The following is a 22,277-nucleotide window of genomic DNA, read 5'->3' on the forward strand; positions in this document are numbered from 1 at the left end:
GGGGTTGGACTAGATGACCTGCAAGGTCCCTTCCAACTCTTGTTAACCTGTTATCTGTTAAAGGCAAAGAGCCAAGGGTGAGAGCGCAAAGTGCTGGTAAGCAGGACTCCAAAGCCAAATTTGTAAAAAAAAAAAAAAAAAAGTCTGTGGTCGATGGTGATAATGATGACGACAACGACGATGATGGACAGTAACGGCTGCCGCCAGGTTCCCTGCGCGCGCCTTTAGAATACTGGCGGCTGTGCCGAAGAGGCGGTTAGCTGCTTCTCCGCCACAAACATTCGGGCCGTCATTTAGCCGGACTGTCCCGTCCGGTTCCCTTTCGAAGACCGCTCTTTGCGCTCGCGGGAACGGCCGGCGCTGCTCTTGGTCCCGAAGAGAGAGCGCAAAGTGCTGGTAAGCAGGCCTCGCTTAAAAAGAGACAGAGAGAGAGAAAGAGAGAGGGAGAGGAAGGAAGAAGGGGCCGTCGATCAACAAAAAGGTCGAACGCCATGGCCCCAGAGAAACGCCGAGGCCGCGCCAGAAAGAGAACCACGCATGCGCATGGAACGCGTGTGGAGCGTATGGCTGCGGCCGTTTCTGCCGCCTGAATTGCCTGAAGCTGGGAAAATATTTTTGTTGTTGTTTAAGCGGTTATGAAGTACGGTCGTTCTTCCTTATGAACTTAGCGCTCTTTTATGTAGCCCCTCAGAGTGTCCGCGGTTTCTTGTCGTTCCCAAAGAGTTCGCGTTCTCGCTCTTTTTTTTTAACACCTACCAAACTCAGTGGGGGTTTTCGAGTGGCGGCGCCCTGAAGAGTTATACAGACATCCACGTCCAATTCTCATTTCCTTCATCGTGCAGCCTCGTCCTAGGCCAGCCCAGCCCAGCCATTAATTCTATTTATTTTATTTTGTTTTGTTTTTGTGTGTGGACGGGATGGGTCGGTAGGAAGATGGGGGAGGGTTTAGGTAAGGACTTAAGTACTAGACATTGGGAAGTCCTGAATTAGTACACTTCGAGTAATTGCCCGGTTTTCCATCTGTGTATATTTTGGGGCTGTTTATTTTACAGCATGGCATCTCCAAGTGTTTTAACAAATGGAAACTAAGAGATTGATTGGTAAGCACCTTCAGCCAGCAAGATCTCTGTGCCTCTCTTCTCGTGGTAAGTGCCTTGATCGCCTCAAGTATTTGTGCAGAAAACACATTAATACAGATTTAGAAGGGCACTCAGCGTATTAATAAAGCTATTACTTCTTTTTTACAGCATCCTTAGCCACAGTATCAACAGACTCTGGTAGTTTTCAGGCTGACTTTCCATGCAGTGCTTCTGTCTTTTTACATAATGAAATTAGTTCAGTAAGTATTACTTCAGTAAAACAGCAACAACAAAAATCCCTCTTTTACTTGAACCTGATGCTAGATATTGTGATTTGTAGCAATATTTGGCTAGTTTAACATGCCAATGTCATGCATAACCCATTACTTAAACTTGTTTTGAAATAACAGTCTGTAAAATGGATAATTGTGATTATCTTGTATTCTAAACTACTAGGACTAGAACTTTGATTCAGTCAGTCAATCAATCAATGATTGAATTTCTATAGCCATTCATCTCAGCCAATGATTGGGTAGCTTACAACTGGAAAAAAAATACATTTAAAAAAAATTAAAAACAGTAAAAACATCCAGATTAAATATACGTAGGATCAAAATTCTTGGCCAGTTAGCAATACAGGCAGAAAATGGGGTTTTTAACACATTCAGCACCCCAGGCATTGGAACATAGCCAGGTTTTTAGGGCTCAAGCCTGACCCCCAACCCTGTTAGTCTTACATAAGGCCCTAAAAACCTGGCTATGTTCTGTGGAACATGGAACATTCTACCCCTGCAGAAAAAGGTTGTCCTCTGGTCCCTGCCAGCCAACACTCTGTACTTTACTGAACCTACCCCAAATCAAAAAACTGCTATAACCTTTTTGAACTAATAAAGTTTATTAAAAGGAATAAGTTTTTGTGAGTTAGAGCTAAATGACATACAATTTAAATTGAGATGAGGTAGTGAAAAATGAAGGAAGACAGTTGGTTAGGCACATACCAGTTGTGGGTTGTCCCTGGTTTGGACCGGTTCGCAAGAACCGGTAGTAAAATTGGTGGGAGGCCCCGCCCACTGCCCCGGATGTCATCGGCGATCTGCGCATGTGCAGAAACAAGGTGCATGTGCGATCCCTTTGCAAACCGGTAGTAAAGGTAAGTAGAACCCACCCCTGGCACATACAGGTTATATGTTGGACAGATTACGTCCCTTATGAGAGGATATGTAAATGTGTCCCAGCCATTGAAGATATTGCTCATGGTCTTTTTTTTTTTTTTTTCACTTTTACCTACAGTATAGAACCCTTAGACTTAGATATTCAACATCCCTACTTGAAAGAACAGCCCATTGGGATCTGAATTAGATTGTCCTATTCTCTCCTCAGCTCTAATTAATTTATTGTGAGCAGAACTGCTAAGTCTATAGTTAAAACAGTCAAGCTAAGAACCCATCATATCAAGCAGATTGGGGTATTCTGCAAAGGTCATATACTTATCTGGATGTTGATTCTCTGTATTTACCACATATTTATTTTAATATTGTATTTTTATCTATTTTACCTGAAATTAGATCAGGTACTATTTTTTTAATATAATCAGAAGACTAATCAATAAACTAAAATATGTTGGACAGATTATGAGTACTTTATCAACTGACAGTTATAATGTATTAAAAACTTTTAAAACATTATGTTTTTTTGAGACACTTTGAAACAGGTATATAGTATTTAGAGGACTTCTAATATGATATATGCCATCATTTGCCAGTCTTGACCTTCTAATAGCTCAGACTTCAGACAAAATAATGAATGGATACAAATTGATATCAGGAATCAAAAGAAGGACTAAGTTATATAGAATATTTCAACTTTGAGGGCACTCTACTGCAAATCTCAAAATGGTCATTTTGCAAAAATGAGATTGTAGCAGTAAAAATGAATGAGAAATTGTTGAACTTAAATACATAGAAAAGTTTCAGGCTTTTGAAACTGTTTTAACACAAGTATAATCTGTCTCACATGTAAGATGTATCTTCATAACTTTCTTCCTTCTCTTATACCAATTTAAGTCCTATATCAAATTGCCCATTTCTGGTTAACAGACCAATATGATTCTCTTCCTATAATGTGCATACCAAAATAGTACATAATTTGTAACATCTATAGGTAGTCCTCAACTTAACAACCATAATTGAGCCCTAAATTTCCATCGCTAAGAAGTGAGTTTTGCCCCACTTTACAAGTTTTTTTCCACAGTTTTTAAGTGAATCATTGCAGTTTTAAGTTAATCATGTCATTAAGTGAACCCGGCTTCCCTCATTGACTTTGCTTGTCAGAAGCCGGCTAGGAAGTTTACAAAACATCGGGACAGTGCATCTGTTGTAAAGATTTACTTAACAACCGTGTGTCTCATTTAACAACTCTTAACTCTCTTAACTGTGGCAAAAAGGTTAAATGGGGGAAAACTCAATAACTGTGTTGCTTAGCAGCGGAAATTTTGGCTCAATTGTGGTCATAAATCAGGGTCTACCTGTCCTTTCAAAATGTAAATGGTACATAAAAACGGCATAGAAGAAACTTTGACAATTTTGTGGTGGCTGATCTGACAGTCTTATAGTACTTTCTCATGTATGCCTATGAAAATGTTGCAATAGAATTTGAATGAATCTTGTTCTTCCTTCCACGCTGTAAATAGTGACTACATAACTTCTAACCTTACGGTCTGCAATTAGAGTGTTTTGATGGTGTTCTTCACTGTTAAAATTCCATGTGGTATACATTGTATTGTATTATTCTGTATAATATCTGTATACAATATCTCCTGCATGAATTCTCAAAAGTTCCTAGAACCTTGTAAAATAATAAACAAAATACATATATTAGATACATATCATATTAGAATATAATATGTATTACACTTTATTTTAGATATGTAAATCTAATGGAATGCTGGTTTTAAATGACAATTTGATTCCTAGTCTGTCAGCGCAGCATAAAAATGAAGTCACAAAAGGTAAGTAAAAATTATCATGAAAAAATACACAAAATATATTTCAGATATCGACTTAGACTTTTCTATTAATTTTCAATTTCAATTCAATATTTGAAATTTATCTGTGAGCTTAAATGAATTTGTATTCAAGAATTCATTTAGCATACCATGCTTACAGCAAAGGTGGTATTTATATTTCAGAAGCTCAAGGGATAAGCCACGTAATGATTGCATGTCAATCCAATCTCTTTTATAACACTAGACACTGAACTTTAAAACTCTGTATAAATTACTATAACATTTAGTATAGAATGATAATCATGCCGGTAATTCAAATGATAGTTACTGTATATAAACATCCAGAACCATACTTTGTTATTTTTAGTAATAAGGAAACAGATTTGCTAACTAAAATTCCTCTGTAAAATTGTTTGCAAAAAAAATCTAGTTACTGATTTTCATTAGAAGATGCCTGATTTGTATATCAGTGTTCTTATCATTTTTCATTAATAAATTTTGTGTTGGCAGAAAGAATAACATATAGCAGAGATTTCCTTCTGAAACTTTCAGGGGTTTCACTTGCCCAAAAGAAGCCAGAATTTCTTCCTGATCATCCTATTGTACTGGAAAAGTCAGTAAGTATTTAAATTTAAAACTGAGTTTGTAGAAATATTTTTACTGACATTTAAATTAGTAGTACAGATTTATTGTATAGTGAAGTTGCAGCATAGGTATCCATTCTTAGTCACAATGATGACAAAATGATGATGCAAATAATTTCTTACCAGATTAGTTATCTCTGGTAGTTTAGGGAAGAACCACATTTCTATCACAAATGATAATTGCTGCTACTTACTATATTATTTTATGAATAAATGGGAAGAAGTCTAAATATATTATACAAATATACTTCTTGTCCAAGAATGACCTGCATACAAAATCTAAGCAAAGTGCATTTTGTATATTTCATGGTATTAAAAACTATTGTCCTTTAGTTATAAAAAATAAACTGTAAATGAATGGAATGAGGCCATAGATGTCTGAAGGCTTTAGAATTAATACATAACGTAACGGATAGGTGTTCATGATTTTTTAATGTGTTGTAAATTTAAAGTGATGATGTGCAAAAGTATATGCCAAAATGAAACTAGAGATCTTAGGTCCTTCCAAACTTTTTCCCACTGAAATATTGGGGATGGGTTTTATTGTGAAAGTAGAACTATATAGTACATATGTATGTGTATCGGTGGGGAGACAGACAAGGAAGAGTTTCAGTAGCAGCTGCTCAAGTTTGTAAAAAGCATGCTTCTTTAACAGCGGGGAAAGTGATGCTGTGTTTCTGATTTGCAAAATAACGCAGCTGTAATTTTTTCTGCATAACAGAGCTATAATTTTTTCCTGTCATGTTTTTACATGGATTTCTGTAAGCTCAAGAATGTTTTTTTCATATATTTTTTATTATATGAACTGTTATATGAACTGTTTAGATTGAGTTATTGCTTATAATTCCATAACTCTGCAATCATACACATAGTGGTTATAAATACACAAACTACATGTGATTAAAAATGCCTGTCTGAACTTTACTAATACAGGTAATCTTGATTTATGATAGCAATAGAGCCTGGAATTCCCATCGCTAAGAGAGAGAGACAGTGCAGGGGTGCAGCAAGGGTCAGGAAGATGCTTGTGGGGAAAGGGGTCAGAGAGGATACACAAGGATACAGATGAGGGAGGGTGCACAAGTGGCCAGCATAGCATTGAGGGCATGGGGCTGGAGGAGGGTGCGTGGGGGAGAGAGACTTACCACAGTGACTTCCCCATTGACTTTTTGAGGATGCTAGTAGGGAAGGTAGCAAATGGTGATCATGTGATCGTCAGATGCTGCAACCAGTTATAAATGCGAACCAAGTGCCAAGTGCCCAGCTCATGATCACATGACAATAAGGGTGCTGGGATGGCCAAAACTCTGAGGACTGGTCATAGCCATTCATTTAGTGCCAATGAACTTCAAATGGCCACTAAACAAATGGTCATAAATTGCAGATTACCTGTATATCTTTCCAGTGATGATAAGCTTCTGGGCTAACAGGTATCATCTAATTACAGTACCTGATATCCTGACATTTCATCAGCAGTTGTGGCTGGCATTTTCTGAGGTGACAGCAGTCTGCTTTGTAGCACATTTCTCAGATCTAATTAGACCATAACCTATTACTCTGGAAGGTCATCACTATTAGATTAACACTGACTGTGAGAGCCTGCATCAGTATATTAGCATAGTTTTATTGATGAGAATTGAGAAGAAAATGTCTGAAATAACATTAATTGCATTGGGTATAAAAAGCAATTTGTGGAGGGGAGGTTAAAGCTCTGAGAGTTGCCAGTATGGGATAGTATTCTTCTGGATGTCCTGTCACACATTCTTTTATCCATAAATATTGCTAGTATACTTCAATTCATTGTTTATATATTTTTCGTAGCTCTTCTAATTATGTTAAAGAATTGAGTTTCTTAAATAGTTTTCAGTTTTATCTTGAGTTGTGACTCAATCTTATAAATGCTAACATGTTTCAAAGCTTATTTAAATATGTAATGTTTTCTATTAACTAAATATGTGGGCCTTTTGTTTTGTAGAAAAATTATTGTTTATTACCTGCTACAAGCAATGATAGATCTTTCTGAAGATAAAGAATGCGTCTCTTTTCACCACTTAAAAAAATTAAGGAAAAGTGATCTGTAATATCAATAGACTGAATTCAGATGTATCTTTTACAGTTGGTGTAATCATCAGTAAAACTATATTCAAGCAAAAATGTATGTGAATCAACTTCAACTGTTGTCTGATTCTGAACTAGTATTATATTAAGATTTTTGTAGTGATAAAGGAAACAGCAGCTGAAGTGAAGCAGGATCATTATCACTTGTCAAGTTTTGGGAATTCTACATATGAAAATAAGTTGCATATCTTAACAAGTGTGAGGCTCATTCCTCACCTTTTATTCTAGCAAAATTCCAAATATTGGGAATATGCCATATGTCTTAACTGCTATAAACTGCTCATATCTTGTGGCTGTTTGCATTTTGACTAGATGCCAACTCATATCATAAACTAAATTGAGCTGGAGAACATGGACACACACGTAACTTCTTTTTCCATGTACCAATCTTCTTGCTAGATTGTAGAATCTTTTAACATCAATATGTACAAAAAATGGTATGAGCACTGGAATCTTTGAAGATTTTCATGCCAAACATTTAAGTAGTAAGTAGCAAAACATGACCATCAAAAGATGTAGATTGCCCCATATCCTTAATCCCAACTTAATTAGCTGTAAACAGGCAATCCTTGTGTGGGACTATTCTGTATATTACAAATGCCATGGTGACGCAGTGGTTAGAATGCCGTACTGCAGGCTAACTCACTGCTCATTCCAGGAGTTTAATCCTGAACGGCTCAAGGTTGATTCAACCTTCCATTCTTCCGAGGTCAGTAAACTGAGGACCTAGATTGTTGGGGGGCAATTGTGCTGACTCTGTAAACCATTTAAAGAGGGCTGTAAAGCACTATGAAGCGGTCTATAAATCTAAGTGCTATTGCTACTTGTCTTTTTGTTAAATGTTTAAAATTTTCAATTCAATTATTAGGATTTAGGTGCTATGTCATTTTGGAAAGTTTTTTAAAAATATTTTTAAGTATAAGGTATTGGTTATGTGTTAATAATTTGGTCTCTACATCTGTCATTTTCCTCTCTCTTTCCCAGATTTTGCTATACACTCTTTTCCACATTTTTTCCTAGCATTTTCCCACAACTACAAGGTCTACTGTTTTTCAGATCAACCAAGTATTGATCAATTTGTTTGTAATAGGAATTGATGAATTGATTTGCCACCAAAGCCTGATGTCATGGGCTGAGAGAGAATAACTGGGTCAAAGTCACACAGCCAGTTTTTATATTTAAGGCGGGATTAGAACTCAGTTTTCTCGTTTCTAGCTGATGCTTAAGCTTTAGAACTACTAGATCAAATTGGGTTTCACTTTTTTTTCATCTGATAGCATCTAACTAGTTAACAAGATTTTGGATTCAAAGATACATCTAGTCCTCTAGTACAATGGTCCTTCTAATACTGCTAATCAATTACCGTTGTATTTTGTTCCTTTCAAATTTCCAAATTCTGCAAATATGTTACATTTGTAATGTTTTTCTGATGAACATTGAACCTTGTGTTACTGGTGTTATGAATGTAAATGTGCAATGATATTTGCTTTTGTGAAGATTTTTTTTAGTTGCTGTGTAAAGATACTTGCTTTCACTTAGAGCAGCATTTGAAAGTTTACATACATCTATATTTATCAGACTTTCAAAATAAAGTGTGAAAAGGGAGTAAATACAATAAGCCTAAAAAAATTAAAACACAACAAGACAAAGAAACTAAAGACATGTGATAAGAAAAAGAAACCGCCAATTCTAGTTGACATCAATATCAATATCAATATCTTTCCATGCTTGTCTTTGCAAACTTTTCTTGTTTTATGCAATGTCCATACAGTGTCTTCCTGTCTCCTTTTGAGGTTCTGACTTCAGATCCATTTTCTTTATCAAACATAGCTATTTTAGTTTTTAATAGATTACTTTTCAGGTCCATGATCCCTGTTGCATCATATAGTTAAACTTCATTGCAAATTATTCAAGTTTTCAGCCCAAAACATGGCGTCATCTCCATACAAAGATATGTATTCATACTCTGTCTAATGGTAACATAACTATTCCTTATAGATTTATTTATAAGCATAATATAATGAAACTTTTTCTATTACTATAAATATAAAACAGTAAAATATTTTACTATTCACAAGTCTTTTTCTAACTAACATCACTACACTAATTTAGTAAACACAACAATTTCAAACGATGGTAGAAATGAATTTTCAGGGAACTGAAGACAAATGCACATAGTAAACACAAGCAAAATGAAAAGACAAATGCACATAGTAAACAAGCAACACAATACTACAGTAGTGGCCAAAATTGTGGAAACCCTTTGGGAAAAGTGTATTTTTGATCTTTGGTGGCTAATAATACCACTTTTTTGGGGGGGGGGGGAGTTTCAAGATAATCATATTCCTCTGCTGGAATAGCCCGGAAATAGCCCAGACCTTAACCCAATTGAAAATCTATGGAGCCGACTAAAGAAAATTGTTAGTCAGAAGCAACCCAGCAATAAAACCCAGTTAATAGAAGCAATTATTCAATCTTGGTTTCACATAACAGCTGCAGTACTAAAAGACTTGGTTCACTCTGTGGGAAGACGTAAGGCCATAATTCATGCTAAAGGTTACCCAACTAAGTGACGTGATAATTTTTGTATATCTCATTTTTTCTACGTGTTTCACTTTTCTTCTTTATACTGTAACTGCTATTCTAATAGCAAATCCTACATAAAAGTTATTGCATTACATTCTTGATTAAATTATCTTTCCATTGATATATAATTTTATGGTACTACTCCAAAAAAGTGGTGTTATTAGCCAGTTTTAGAAAATACACTTTTCCCAAAAGGTTTCCACAATTTTGGCCACTACTGTATATTTAAAAAAGAACCATGAAATTAAAATGAATTTGTATCATTTCATAAAATATTAATCACAACAAATTTTACAACATAGATTTGTTTTTAAATGGAAGAATTGTCCATGAAAGAATAGTCATGATTTGCTAGCTTCAGAGATTGATTGTTCTCTAGGTGCTGTTTAATGTAGAGCCTACTTTTAAGAAGTATGTACTTCTAGTTGTTCAGGATGCACCAAGAAGCTGAAAAGGAAATATTCATGATTTAAATAATCTCATGTCAGTAATTCCCATCAACATTTCAAAGGACTGCTTAGTTTTAAAGTAATTTTGCAGCATGTAAATAGATGTTTTATTTTATTTAGTTGTTATATCAGAATAGATTAAAATATACTGACATACATAAGAAATAATATTTATGGAGTAGCTTTGTAGAGTGATATGGGCAGTATATAAATTTAATAGATAAATAAACATCAACCTTGCAAAATTCCTACAAGATTAAAATATTTTAAATGGCGCAATATTAATATCCCAATTTGAATAAGACACTTAAAAATAGTTGGGATTTGGCAGTGAGTATAGTAACAGCATGGCTTTGGAGTAAATTACTTGTCATCTGCATATATGTTTATGTTATCTGTTGGTTTTATCCTGATTTTTTTTTAAATTATGATCTTTGATATGGGGAAGGAGCTAATTAAAATTCATCAGTTAATGCAACAATTTGGTAAAATACTGTATAGATAAAATGTGTACTTGACATTTAAATGATTTTTAATTTGGGAATTGGATTAATCCAATATTAAATATAATAAATAAAATAATCCCATTAGAAAGGTACGATATCTGAAAGAACCCTTATAGATTAACTTTGCCACTTCTGGTAAAAGATACATATGAAGGAGGATATTTCTAGATCTTAAACTTTGTGTGGATAAAGAAGAATTTCTTCAACTTTGTTTTTTTCTGGATCAGCACTATCAGTCCCATGAAAATGATTATTCAATTCCCTAAATTATATCTGGAGGCACCCATGTAGCAAATGGATGAATGAATCAGCACATATGAATTATAATTCCGTACAACTGTATTCCCTATCAATAAATGCTTTTGAATTATTTTTACTGAATGGAGATGGGTTGGACTCGGTGGCCCATTCCAACATTGACATTTTTAGAATCAGAGCAGTAATTCAATAGTTCAGAACAAATATAAGAAGTCAAATAGAGACTGGCATCAACCAAGTTTATGCAATCCATTAAATCTTAATATTTTTGTTCTAAAACTCATACACGTAATCCTCCACTTAGGACCACTTTTGGGGCTAGAATTTCCACTGTTAAGCTGTGCAGATATAAAGCGAGATGTCTTGTGACTGCAAGTGCAATGTGATACTCCCCATTTCCAATGTAACCCCAAGGCATATGGATTATTAAGAAGAAAGGCAGGAATCCCAGGTGCAGAGCATGAGAGTGCTGTTAGGAGGTGGAGGCCTGGAAAGGTTGGCCATGCATGAGTTGGAGGAAGTGCATTGTGTTGTGAACTCAGGGAGGCCAGAAAAAGAATATGCTGCATCTCGGGCTTCCTGGCACTCCATGCTCTGGAGTGCCAGGAAACCCCTGAGCTGCAGCATAAAGCCCAGCTGCAACCTGGCCCAGCAGTGCAGCACAAAGGGACTTCCACAAAGCTGTTGCAGCCCACGAAGCTTCAGTTTATTTTTATGACCCTTGCTGACTTGGGACCTGCTACCCTAGTTGACCTTTGCCATCTTTTTCCTCTTGCTGGTGGCTGAGGATTTAGGCACTGGGTGTGGCTGAACTTGGAAAACTCGCCTGGAAGGGCCTCCTGCAAAGACTTCATCATGGAAGTATCGCCTTTGCAGCAGGTGCTTCCAGGGGTGAGCTTTGTAGAAGGTGCTTCCAACAACAGCTGCATAGTGTGCACTGAATCTCAGGGCCACCTGTGTCCTCACTATCCTCCAGTTCTGCCACCACCCTGAACAGTACCTCCCACACAGCTTCCATTTTTGCTGGGGAGCTGATTCTGGCTCTCTTGCCTTGCCTGGCAATGGAGAGCACTTTGCTGTCTCACTGCTTCCTTTGCAGCCAGGCCTAGTCACCTCCTAGGGTAAACAAGGCTTTGCAGTTTTGCAGTTCTCACTGCACATCCGATGGTTACACCCTCACCCAGTACCTGAATCCTAGCCCTGCACAAGAAGAAAATGGTAAACATAAGCTTTGGGAGGTGGCAGCAGCGGGGAGCAAGGATATGTAGTGCAGGGCACCCAAAAGGGCAGAGATGGGACTATAGGTGATGGTGGGGAGTCCCTGTAGCTTTAAATGGGGGCGGCCCCAAATTTTGATCACATGACTGCAGGAAAGCTGCAATAGCTGCAACTTCAGGGACTAGTTAATCGTCTTTTTTTTCATTGCTGTAATAATTTTGAATGACTGCTGAATGAATGGTTCTTAGTTCAGGACTATCTAGGTAAATTCAGCCATTTTTTGCAACATTTACAACTTGGCATGTGTGCAGCTAAACTAGACTACTATGTCTTGTTTACTGTTTGCAAAAACAAAGCAAAGCAAAATAAAGTTATGACTAACTGGAATTGACAAATACACCTCTGTTAACCTCTAATGCCATTCTGTGCATAGTTAGAAGCAAGTTCCATGTATTCAATGAGATTTATACTCTAATAAAATTTTCCAAATGGATATTCATTTATTTGTTACTGTTTCTTAGAGTAGAACTAAATAATGATTGGAAAGAAGAACACAAGGAAATAACGAACTCTTAAAGTAAAAACAAAAAATATTACCAGGAACAAGCATAGTTGTAATGTGTTCTGGAGTCTCCAGGCAATCTACATTACTTCTTTGGAATGACTTGCTATAATTCATCTGGAGATGGCTGGAGAAATAAGTAATATTTAAAATATTTAAAAGCCATACTTAAAACTCTTTGGTTTACATTTTATAGAATTAAAATGATTAAATTAATCATGAATAATAAAAATAGCCCAATCCAAACCTAGCTGTTCCAATTCACAAATGAATGCTTCAGTTATGCACAGGCTCATAACCAGACAACTCATTCAGAAACATCTGTGATTAAAGTGTGTCAATGGGGCAGGGTGCAGTTATGAATTGTTTTATTACGGAGCTTCTGATCTAAAAACAAGATAGGGCCACCATGGGTTTCTGAGGTATTTGCTCTGGGGCCACACTTTTATGCCAGAAGAGTTTTCACATGTAAAAATATTGCCATATTAAAATGTTTTCCAAGTTGATGAATCAGTATTTTCATCTCTAAATCTATTAGAATCATCTGATGCTTTTATCACATTGTTTTACATTGCTTCTTGCTTCCTGTTGGCCACGGAAATCTTTTTATATTTTAATGTTCAGTACTGCTGGAATAGGAAGTTGGTATTTTTCAGAAAGATATAAAAGTAACAATGTTGGCAGAAGACTGACACGCAGTATACGCTTATGTTGCCTAAGCATGATGATGCTGATGAATAATAGTGTTTCAGAAACCTACTTACCTGTTCCAGGTGTTATTTTCCCAAAATTCATAAACAATGAAACAGGATTTGCCTGAAAGTTTCTGGATAGAAATACTAAAATATAAGCACAACATTTATTTGAATAGAAAACAGCCCAAATTGGCATTTATTTAAAAACATTTATGTCTGTTTTTCATCTTTGGATTGGTATAGACCTAGTGACAATGCTTAGTTTCTTTCTGTAATATTAAACTAAGTTAAAGCTCACCTTTTTTTATTACCATGAGATTGATATTTTAAATAAATCATTCCCAGCACTACAACCTCATATAAAACTGATTGAAAGCCAAAATACATTTGCAATAAATGGTACAGTATTCAGAGGGATGTTGAACCTAAAGCTGAGCAGAGTATATTTTAGCAAAAAAAAAAAAAATTAGTAATTTCTTGGCCATAGCATAACAGTCATGTGACTGTATATAACGTAATAAAAACTTGACATTCGAAGTTAAACTTTTCAATGAGGAAATATGTGAACATATGCATTTTCATTGAAACTTTAAAAAAGTGAAATTCTGTTAGTTTTTGGAAAAAGGAAGCATTGAATCTAACCTCCCGAAATCTGATGAATGGGAATTCATAATCTTGACACCTAGAAACTGCACAAGGCATATCCTTATCCACACAATTCCTTATTCAATTGGTAAGATTTGTAGGAAAGCCTATTTCCTTGGGTATTTGGCCCTCAGCTAAATGAAATGGAAATAGTCATGTCTTACGTTCAGCTACTTAATTACAACAAAATGTCAAGTTTGAGAATTGCCAGCAGATGGCACCGTATACATGGAAAATAATACATAAAATTAAATGAAAATTCTCTTAGTTTTCTGTATCATCATCAGATTACTGATAATTATTCTCTTACTTGGATAATAGTTTCTAGTAAAAATGTTGTAGCTGACACATCTGAGGAATAAGGCCACTCTATTCAGCCAGATTTATTCCCAGGAAAATAAAGATTGCCTCTTCTATCTTATTAATGGCTGCTGTCCCAGGTTACTATGGCCTGACATTTACTATGGCCTACTGTGACATTTATAAGACAACAATATAATGGAGATACTACATTTACTGAATTAGTCAGCCTAGGATGTTTTATAAATGTTCTTTATTAGTGATTTCCACTGTCTCCCAAAGTGCAATCTTCCTATAGTATAATGACCTGCATTTGTCCACCCCTTGAGAATAACATACTCACTGCAGACATCCATCCTGAGAAGAGGCCATATCTACATACTGCTTTAGAGCAAAGCGGAACGACTCTAGTTGTTCTGTGATTACTGACATCTCACGTTGAACAATCATTATTTGCTGGCAAAACAGTAGTGCAATCTGATTAATTGACATTTATACTGTCATCAAATTATCTTTTTTTATTTTTAAACTTATTCTGAGATTGTTTTTCTAGTTCTTCCTTGCAAGCCACATTATTCTGGGTCCATTCAATATGTATTTATTTATTTATTTATTTATTTATTTATTTATTAAATTTCTATACCGCCCTTCTCCAAATAGGACTCAGGGCGGTGCACAGCCAAGGTAAAAACAGAGCATACAAAATTTAAAAACAGTATTAAAATAATTAAATATTTTGGCCGTAAATTAAAACAACCCAATTTAAAATCAATTTAAAATTTAACTCAAGCCAGCCCAGCTAGTTGAAATAAATAGGTTTTCAGGGCCCGACGAAAAATCCGGAGGTCTGTTATTGTACGTAACTCTGGGGGGAGGTTGTTCCAGAGGGTGGGCGCCGCCACAGAGAAGGCTCTCCCCCTGGGGGTCGCCAGCCGACATTGTCTGGCGGATGGCACCCTGAGGAGGCCCACTCTGTGCGAGCGTACTGGCCGGTGGGAGGCTATTGGTGGCAGAAGGCGGTCTCATAAGTACCCCGGCCCTAAGCCATGGAGCGCTTTAAAGGTGGTCACCAACACCTTGAAGCGCACCCAGAAGACCACCGGGAGCCAGTGCAGCTCGCGCAGGAGAGGTGTTACATGGGAGCGCCTTGTCGCCCCCATAATCCCCCGCGCGGCCACGTTCTGGACCAGCTGGAGCCTCCGGGTGCACCCCAGGGGGACCCCCATGTAGAGAGCGTTTCAGTAGTCCAGGCGGGAAGTGACTAGTGCCTGAGTGACTGTGTGTAGAGAGTCCCGATCTAGAAAGGGACGCAACTGGCGTATCAGGCGAACCTGATAAAAAGCCCCCCTGACCACGGCCGTCAAATGATCTTCTAAAGACAGCCGTGCGTCCAGGAGGACGCCCAAGTTACGAGCCCTCTCCGTGGGGGCGAGTGATTCGCCCCCAATAGCCAGCGATGGCGTCAGCTGGCTATATCGGGACGCTGGAAGCCACAGCCACTCGGTCTTGGAGGGGTTGAGTCGGAGCCTGTTTCTCCCCATCCAGGCCCGCACGGCCTCCAGGCACTGGGACATCACTTCAAGGGCATCGTTGGGGTGGCCTGGGGTGGAGATGTACAGCTGGGTGTCATCAGCGTACTGATGGAACTCCACCCCGAAGCCACGGATGATCTCACCCAGCGGCTTTACATGTCAGCCCTTTTTCCCCCTAAAGATATATATATTTTTTTGTATTATCAATTCTGGGTTTCTCTTTTACATGCTATCTTGTTTTATGAATTCAACATGTAAAAATGCTTCTAAAGCTTATTTCTAATATATGTTTGTCTAGGCTTTTAAAGCAGCTTATTCAGCTAGAATGCACACAAAGTGTCAAGGTAAATAGCTATTATAGGAAATATTTAATCTTTTCATTGATTTTAAAATGGACCAGTCAATAAATGACTAAGTTTGAACCCAGCTCCAAATGATAAAGCAAAAGCAAAGTTTTTCATGTTTGAGTGCAGGAGTAGAGCAACATGCAAATAAATAAACTTGTGTGATTCTTGGATCATGTTTCTAGAAAGCCTTTATTAGAAACAAGTGCTACAAAAAATTGTGGATTAAACAGAAGATGCCAGCCTTAGCAAGTCCCAGAAAAGATTTAGAACTCTTCCTTCTGCTTTTCCATTCATATGTATTCTATGGGGTGGAGTTTGGAAATATTACTTACAGATTTAGTATTTCCTTCTGAAACATCCTCTTCTAGTGGCTCGAGCTTTAGGTCCTTGTCAACCGATAAAGGGAAAATACAAAAGTGTTAAGTGTTATCTAGTGCTTTAACAATCTTCACTAATAATAAAAAATCACTAATACTGTGATTCCTAATCTATTTTGGTAGAAAATATATAAAAATGAAGTGGAATTTAAGGGTATTGAAAAAATTATTTCCCCTTCTTGGGGAAACAGTCTAGCATTGTCCCTTGGATGCAGTAGCTTGTGTATGGAGATAAGTGAGAAGGGCTCCATCTATGGAGATTGCTAGAATAAATACAAACATTTCTATCATCAGATCATTTCAACACAAGACTATGCCAAGGGAGCATCATATCCCGCCAAGTAGAGCCCTCTTCTGATTTATGGCTGACCATAAAAGCCAATTTTTATGGTCAATATATTTCCTCTTTCAGAATTAAAAACTAGTTTTGTCTGGAATTGGTTGAAGATGGTCCACATAACAAACATTAGGAACCATGGTTGCTGCAATGATAAAGCAAACAACAGTAGATAAAACATGTTGACAGATGGTGATACATTAATAATTTCAGCTGGCCAAATCTGCAGTAAAATAGGATTTGCAATGGGTGGTAGATTAGAAGATAATCTACTTGTAAAATATCACTTTTTTAAAATATGGATTAAAAATAAGTGTATCCTGGACAGTCAAGATGCATCCTTTCTCTCAAATGCAATACATCATGCCTCCTGGAACTTCCTTTATGCACGCTGTTTAATAATTAATAAAATTTTACATACTCTATGGTGAAAATCAATAAAGATATTAAGAGAGCAAGAGTATGTCTTAATTTGCTCTGAATTCATTGTGTACTTTTTGTAACATACTAGTTTTTGTTGTGTACCTGCTCAATGGCAAAGAACAGATAGATAGATAGATAGATAGATAGATAGATAGATAGATAGATATAGATATAGATATATATAGATATAGATATTCCTGATACAGATGTGCCTTTTCTTGAACTTATTTTTAAATAAAACTTCCTTTCCCCCTATTTTTTTTTAATTAAGTCACAACCCCTGTTCTAATTCACATCATATTCAAACTGGATCTTTCTTTTGTCAGCTTCTCTCACCACATAAAATTTGATTCCGTTGTATTCTGTTGTTGGAAAGTTGTCCTATCAATAAGTGGATGAACAGACTCTTAAGTGCTGGAGCTAATGGACATGCCTTGTACTGTGCTGCTTTTTGGTTTAGTGAAAATATATAAAACAGTTAGTGGAATGAAGGGGGTCTATAAAGAGTACACATCAATGTGTCCTCTTTCTAGAACAAAGTAAACTTCAGAGATTCTTAAAAGAAAGAAATCTTAAATACTGAATGAATCCTATTTCTTACAGAAGCTTCCAGTAGCAAAGAGGGAGGTAATGAAGTTTTCATGCACACCTTCTGTTCTAGCTTATCAATCAGCTTCTGAAGTCTGTTTATTTGGGTCATCCACTGGTTGTCCTCCTTGTGCAAACCTTTGTAAAACATACATACCTGAATTGAAAACATGATTGAAGATTGTACTTGCTTAATAAGACAAATTTTTATGATATCTATGTATTGTTTCTTGGCGAGGGAAGGGAATTTTTGTTTCACTGAACAAGTGATGCAAGTAAAGTATAAATCCCATTTTGATTCTGTCTTGATTCAAATCTTTCTGCTGCTGCTTTCTTTTGCAAATGTAGAAATCTCATTCCTCATAGATTGCTTGCACTGTATCAAATTTGCCGCCCATCCCTGAATAAATATTAGTAAAGATAAATATAACTGCAAGTTTAATTCAAGCCCTCTAAATTTTGGGGGGCAGCCATTTTGTGGTTTGCTGTTTTCTTCTGTTTTTTAAACCCTCCTTTATCATCAGTAATCTTGGAATTTATTATTTATGCACACACATAAATGACTTCTTATTTAAAACACTGCACAGCAGTTTAAAACTCCAAAATAATTCCTCATTTAAATTCTAACCAGGATCAACTTTGCTTAATTTCTGAGAGCAACCAAGGCTAGGTGTCTGCTAAAGTGAGTATTGGTGGGAAGGGAGAAAATTCCTTCAGAAAGTCAACAAGAGGCTTGCATCAACCTGCCAATTGTTCAAAAGGAGGGAGATACAGTATACGTTCTTCACATCCAACTATAGTAAAAACAGACCATAAAGGTGGAAATGGCATTTTAATCATAGTGGTGATTAACAGGATGAATATAAGTGGCTACTTCAAATTATTTTGTATACAATATATTTGTTTCTGAATATATTAAGATGTATATCTAAAAATATAATTCAAATACTTAAAATATTCAAATATTTTAAACCCTGCAAGACATTTAAAGTTGTTGCAGACATCTGGCAGATATAAAGCCAGTACTGTACACAAACAATGTAAATATTAAAAATGATCAGAATATAAGAAATGATCGATTATATCCATTTTTAAAAAATGAAATTTATTTCTTCATTTTATATGACGTCTTACTTGCACGAGTTTTAAAGAATGAATAAACAATGGTAAATGTTAAACAATATTACCTGGGTTCAAAAGAGGACTAACTGGAGAAAAACTATTATTTCTCTGGAGCCTTCGACCTGAACGTCTTCCTGGGTGTTGTATTTTGAGCACCTCTGGCTTCTTTGGAACTTGTCTTTAGGGAAAAAAATGCATAAAGCTGTTCAGTATTTAAATTATTTGTATTTTTAATCTGTTTGCAACCCTTTACATAGACAAACCTTGTTAAACTTTCTCATTGTTTTTGTTTGTCACAAAATTGACCCTAAATACACTCGTTATCAAAATAAAAACCAGGCAAGTTAAAAACAAAACCAGCAACAAGAATACAGCTCTAGATAACATTATTTCTATTTCTATACTGAGTCAACATGATTATATAAAAAGTAACAGACCCCAATATATTTATTATATTTACATCTTTATTTTTATCCCGTCTTAAGCAAGGAGATCAAAATAGGATTCTGTCCTCGTATATGTTCCCATAACAATAGTACTGTGAGGAAGGATGAGAATGTCTGCCTAAAGTCCTCTAGCGAGAATGAGAATCATGAAGGATCACTTTGGGAGTGACAATTTGCTTTGATTAAACTGTGGACCAGGCAATGGGACAGAAAGCTCCAAAATAGTTCCTTTTTAGTTCAAAGACAATGGAACCAGAAAAAAGAACAGCTCAACAACACAAAAGCTCCCTTGACATCACTACCTGGACATGGATTCATTGGGAAGGAAGAGTCTTGAAATAGAAGGAATAGTTAGGGAATAATTTGTGGGCCTTAGGTACTTTCAAGCAATCTAACTACAAATCTCGGGGCAGGTTTTATTTTGTAGAAGTACTAGCAAAGTGTCATTCTCTAAATTAATTGAGCAAGACATTGGTCCATAGCAGCTTTCCTAAAATAATTTCCACCATGCTGCCACTGGGACACTATAGTAAGAATCTTACTGCTCTTGGTGGGTTTGTTCTTCTGTGGTTTCTATGGCACATTCCATGGAATTATGTAGAGACTGTAGTTGATTCAGGGTTTCTTTTAACAAGAAGCGAGTCACAAACTGTTCCAACGTAGAAGCCTCTTGATAATTCTAAAGCAAATAGGGAAAACTGCTAGTAAAAAAGAAAAAGCTTAACATTTCTCAGCTACAAGCACTTTCTCCAAAATAATAGTTTCTTACAGTCATAATTCTAAAATCTGATATGGTATGTTCCAATTGTTATTCCAAATGGAAAATTGGGGGAAAAGTTAACTGGTAAACCATATTTACATTTTTTCAAAAAAAATTATGTATGTTTCAAACTAATCATCAAGAATCAGCCTTGTGGCAAGGTAAGTGGCCCTCAAAGAAGGTTAAATCATATTAAATCATAATATGGTTAGTTTAATTTTGCTTATTGTGTTGTCCGAATTCCTCCATTGTAGATTGTAAACCATGATTTATGATATTATTCAACTCATATGCTTGGGGTTTGTTCAACAAATCATGGTAAACAGCAACAGTATAAGATACTGTGACTCATTCAACTATGATTAAAACAAGTCAATAAGTAAAAACTTAGGTACTGGACTGTTATTTTGCATTCTTGTATCTTGTATTCAAGATTTGCTTTATTTTAAGATTATTGGAATATAAACTTTTAGTTATTTATATTTTCACCTTGTTGAAGCAATTCTCAATCAAATAACTTGGCATATTTATCATCACAAGGAAACTTGAAAAAATGTTAAAGGCAAATTCCAATGACTTTTAGAAGCCTTATAGTGAAAAATAACCAAATGACCAATTTAAAAATCAGTAAAATACAGATTTGTAATTGCTAAACTTAATGTTAAAAAATATATCTACCTCTCATTTAAAACTGAAAAGAATTCAGGAACATTGATCAAAAAGTCTAGTACTATAAAACCTCACCTGAATTCTCAATGAATGATTCTTGAGGAAAGCATCTTCCCCTTGAAGATGCTTAGCCTTACCTCCTTCCACCCATCCAAATTATAAGTGGCTCTGCCCAATTTGTGAAGTTTCTGATTAGATAAGAAAGTGAAGTTTGCCATCTTTTTCAATATAAGACTTGCTACAAATATGTGCAGCACTTTAGCTGTGACCTTGGTGAGGATGTAGCAGGGTTGAGATCTTCCCAGATCCTATTGGCTGCTTTTAATAGGTTACTTACTGCTGTTCCCTCTGCCCTGCAATTTATCCATCAACCATGCCATTTTTGTTTTCTAAGCCAGTGGGCCAACACAAACAAATGTCCTAGAAGGAAGGCCATTTTGTGAAGCAGTGCAGGCCTTCACCACTCTACCCTTGATCTGCTAAGCATTCAACTGCCTACCCAACACACAGATCATCTGAAGATGTTGTAGGTGGTACATGTGATGAGCTAAGGCATTTCAGTAAAACAAGAATGGAAACTTGTCATCTATCAACTTGCCTCCTCACCATCCCCATACATTAAGGAGAGTGAATTATGGGTGTCTCACTTGCAAAAACTCCATTAATAGCCACATCCTAATTTGCCCCACCGTGAACTATTAAGATAACCACACCTGTCAAGTCAGACTAAGGCCCGGCTATGAGGATGGAGCAAATGATGCTGGCATGCTCATAGATTGGAGGAAAATTTGTTCAATCAGTAGTCTGACTATATTCTTTATGATTTCAAATGGTTTTTATATCAGCTTGTTTCAGTATGTGTTGTATAATTACAAAATCATAGCAGTACAATAATACCATTCAGTGAATAGCAATCAAATATAAACTATCTTAAGTTTCACACAGAAAGCAAGGAAGAGTATAACATTTTTGTTATTACAGATTTTTTTTTAAAAAAAATTAGGCCAGAAGTATATCTTATTTCTCTTCTGTTTGTGGTAAAAGATTAAGCAGTTATTGAAAGCCCAGTTGTCGCTCATCTTAGAAATTGTCCACATTAATAGATAACAGAAGGCATATTTTTCACAAATATTTATTTAGCACTCATGAACATTAATCAAGCCTATAATACTATCAATCACAATAGCAGTTATTTCTACCGTTAATTGGGAAGAAAAATCCTGAGAAATTAAATTACATGTCCCTGTTTTTAAGGTGAAAGCAACTCTGCATGAAAATATTTGTGGCTGATATTTGAAAGTGTCAGAACTCATTTGTACAAGTAAAGCTAATTTCTGTCTTCCTCTATTTGACAAGGCTGTCTGTAATTAAATTAAGGATGATGTTCCTGGAAAACATAATATAATTGCTAGTGGCTTTCATTCTCTAGACATGAGGCTAGAGCCATAAGGGAGAATGTTGCTAGAAACAAACAATAAGACTTCTTTTTCAGTGGACTACAAATATTTGAACTAATTGTACCTGAATAATTATATATTTTGTGGCAAATGAATGAAGAAAGATAGATTAATTATTAGGAGATCTACCTTTCCTGTATAAAGTTCAATAATAT

The 22,277-nt window shown here is 36.0% G+C and overlaps 2 protein-coding genes across 2 annotated transcripts in view; one reads left to right on the forward strand and one right to left on the reverse strand.

Annotated features, from left to right (window-relative positions):
* The first annotated feature begins 192 nt into the window (after positions 1–192).
* Positions 193–6,811, forward strand: CUNH8orf88 (chromosome unknown C8orf88 homolog). Its single transcript, XM_070942139.1, has 6 exons — positions 193–396; positions 1,053–1,145; positions 1,248–1,339; positions 4,002–4,086; positions 4,594–4,700; positions 6,703–6,811. Exons 2-6 carry the CDS (start codon positions 1,079–1,081, stop codon positions 6,748–6,750), a joined length of 399 nt encoding a protein of 132 aa, XP_070798240.1. The 5' UTR covers positions 193–396; positions 1,053–1,078; the 3' UTR covers positions 6,751–6,811.
* Positions 6,812–9,852: 3,041 nt separating this feature from the next.
* The window catches only part of NECAB1 (N-terminal EF-hand calcium binding protein 1), a 32,867-nt gene continuing 20,442 nt past the window's right edge, over positions 9,853–22,277 (reverse strand). Inside the window, exons 6-13 of the mRNA XM_070942140.1 lie at positions 19,779–19,915; positions 18,856–18,968; positions 17,682–17,806; positions 16,276–16,329; positions 14,408–14,520; positions 13,189–13,263; positions 12,460–12,551; positions 9,853–9,878 (exon numbers count right to left, since the gene is read on the reverse strand). Of these exons, the coding sequence (XP_070798241.1) occupies positions 9,853–9,878; positions 12,460–12,551; positions 13,189–13,263; positions 14,408–14,520; positions 16,276–16,329; positions 17,682–17,806; positions 18,856–18,968; positions 19,779–19,915 (735 nt within the window). The remainder of the gene's footprint in view (positions 9,879–12,459; positions 12,552–13,188; positions 13,264–14,407; positions 14,521–16,275; positions 16,330–17,681; positions 17,807–18,855; positions 18,969–19,778; positions 19,916–22,277) is intronic.

Source organism: Pituophis catenifer, unplaced genomic scaffold, assembly GCF_029215685.1.
Source record: "Pituophis catenifer annectens isolate HBS135680 unplaced genomic scaffold, rPitCat1.0.hap2 SCAF_3, whole genome shotgun sequence".
Taxonomy (NCBI): Eukaryota; Metazoa; Chordata; class Lepidosauria; order Squamata; family Colubridae; genus Pituophis; species Pituophis catenifer.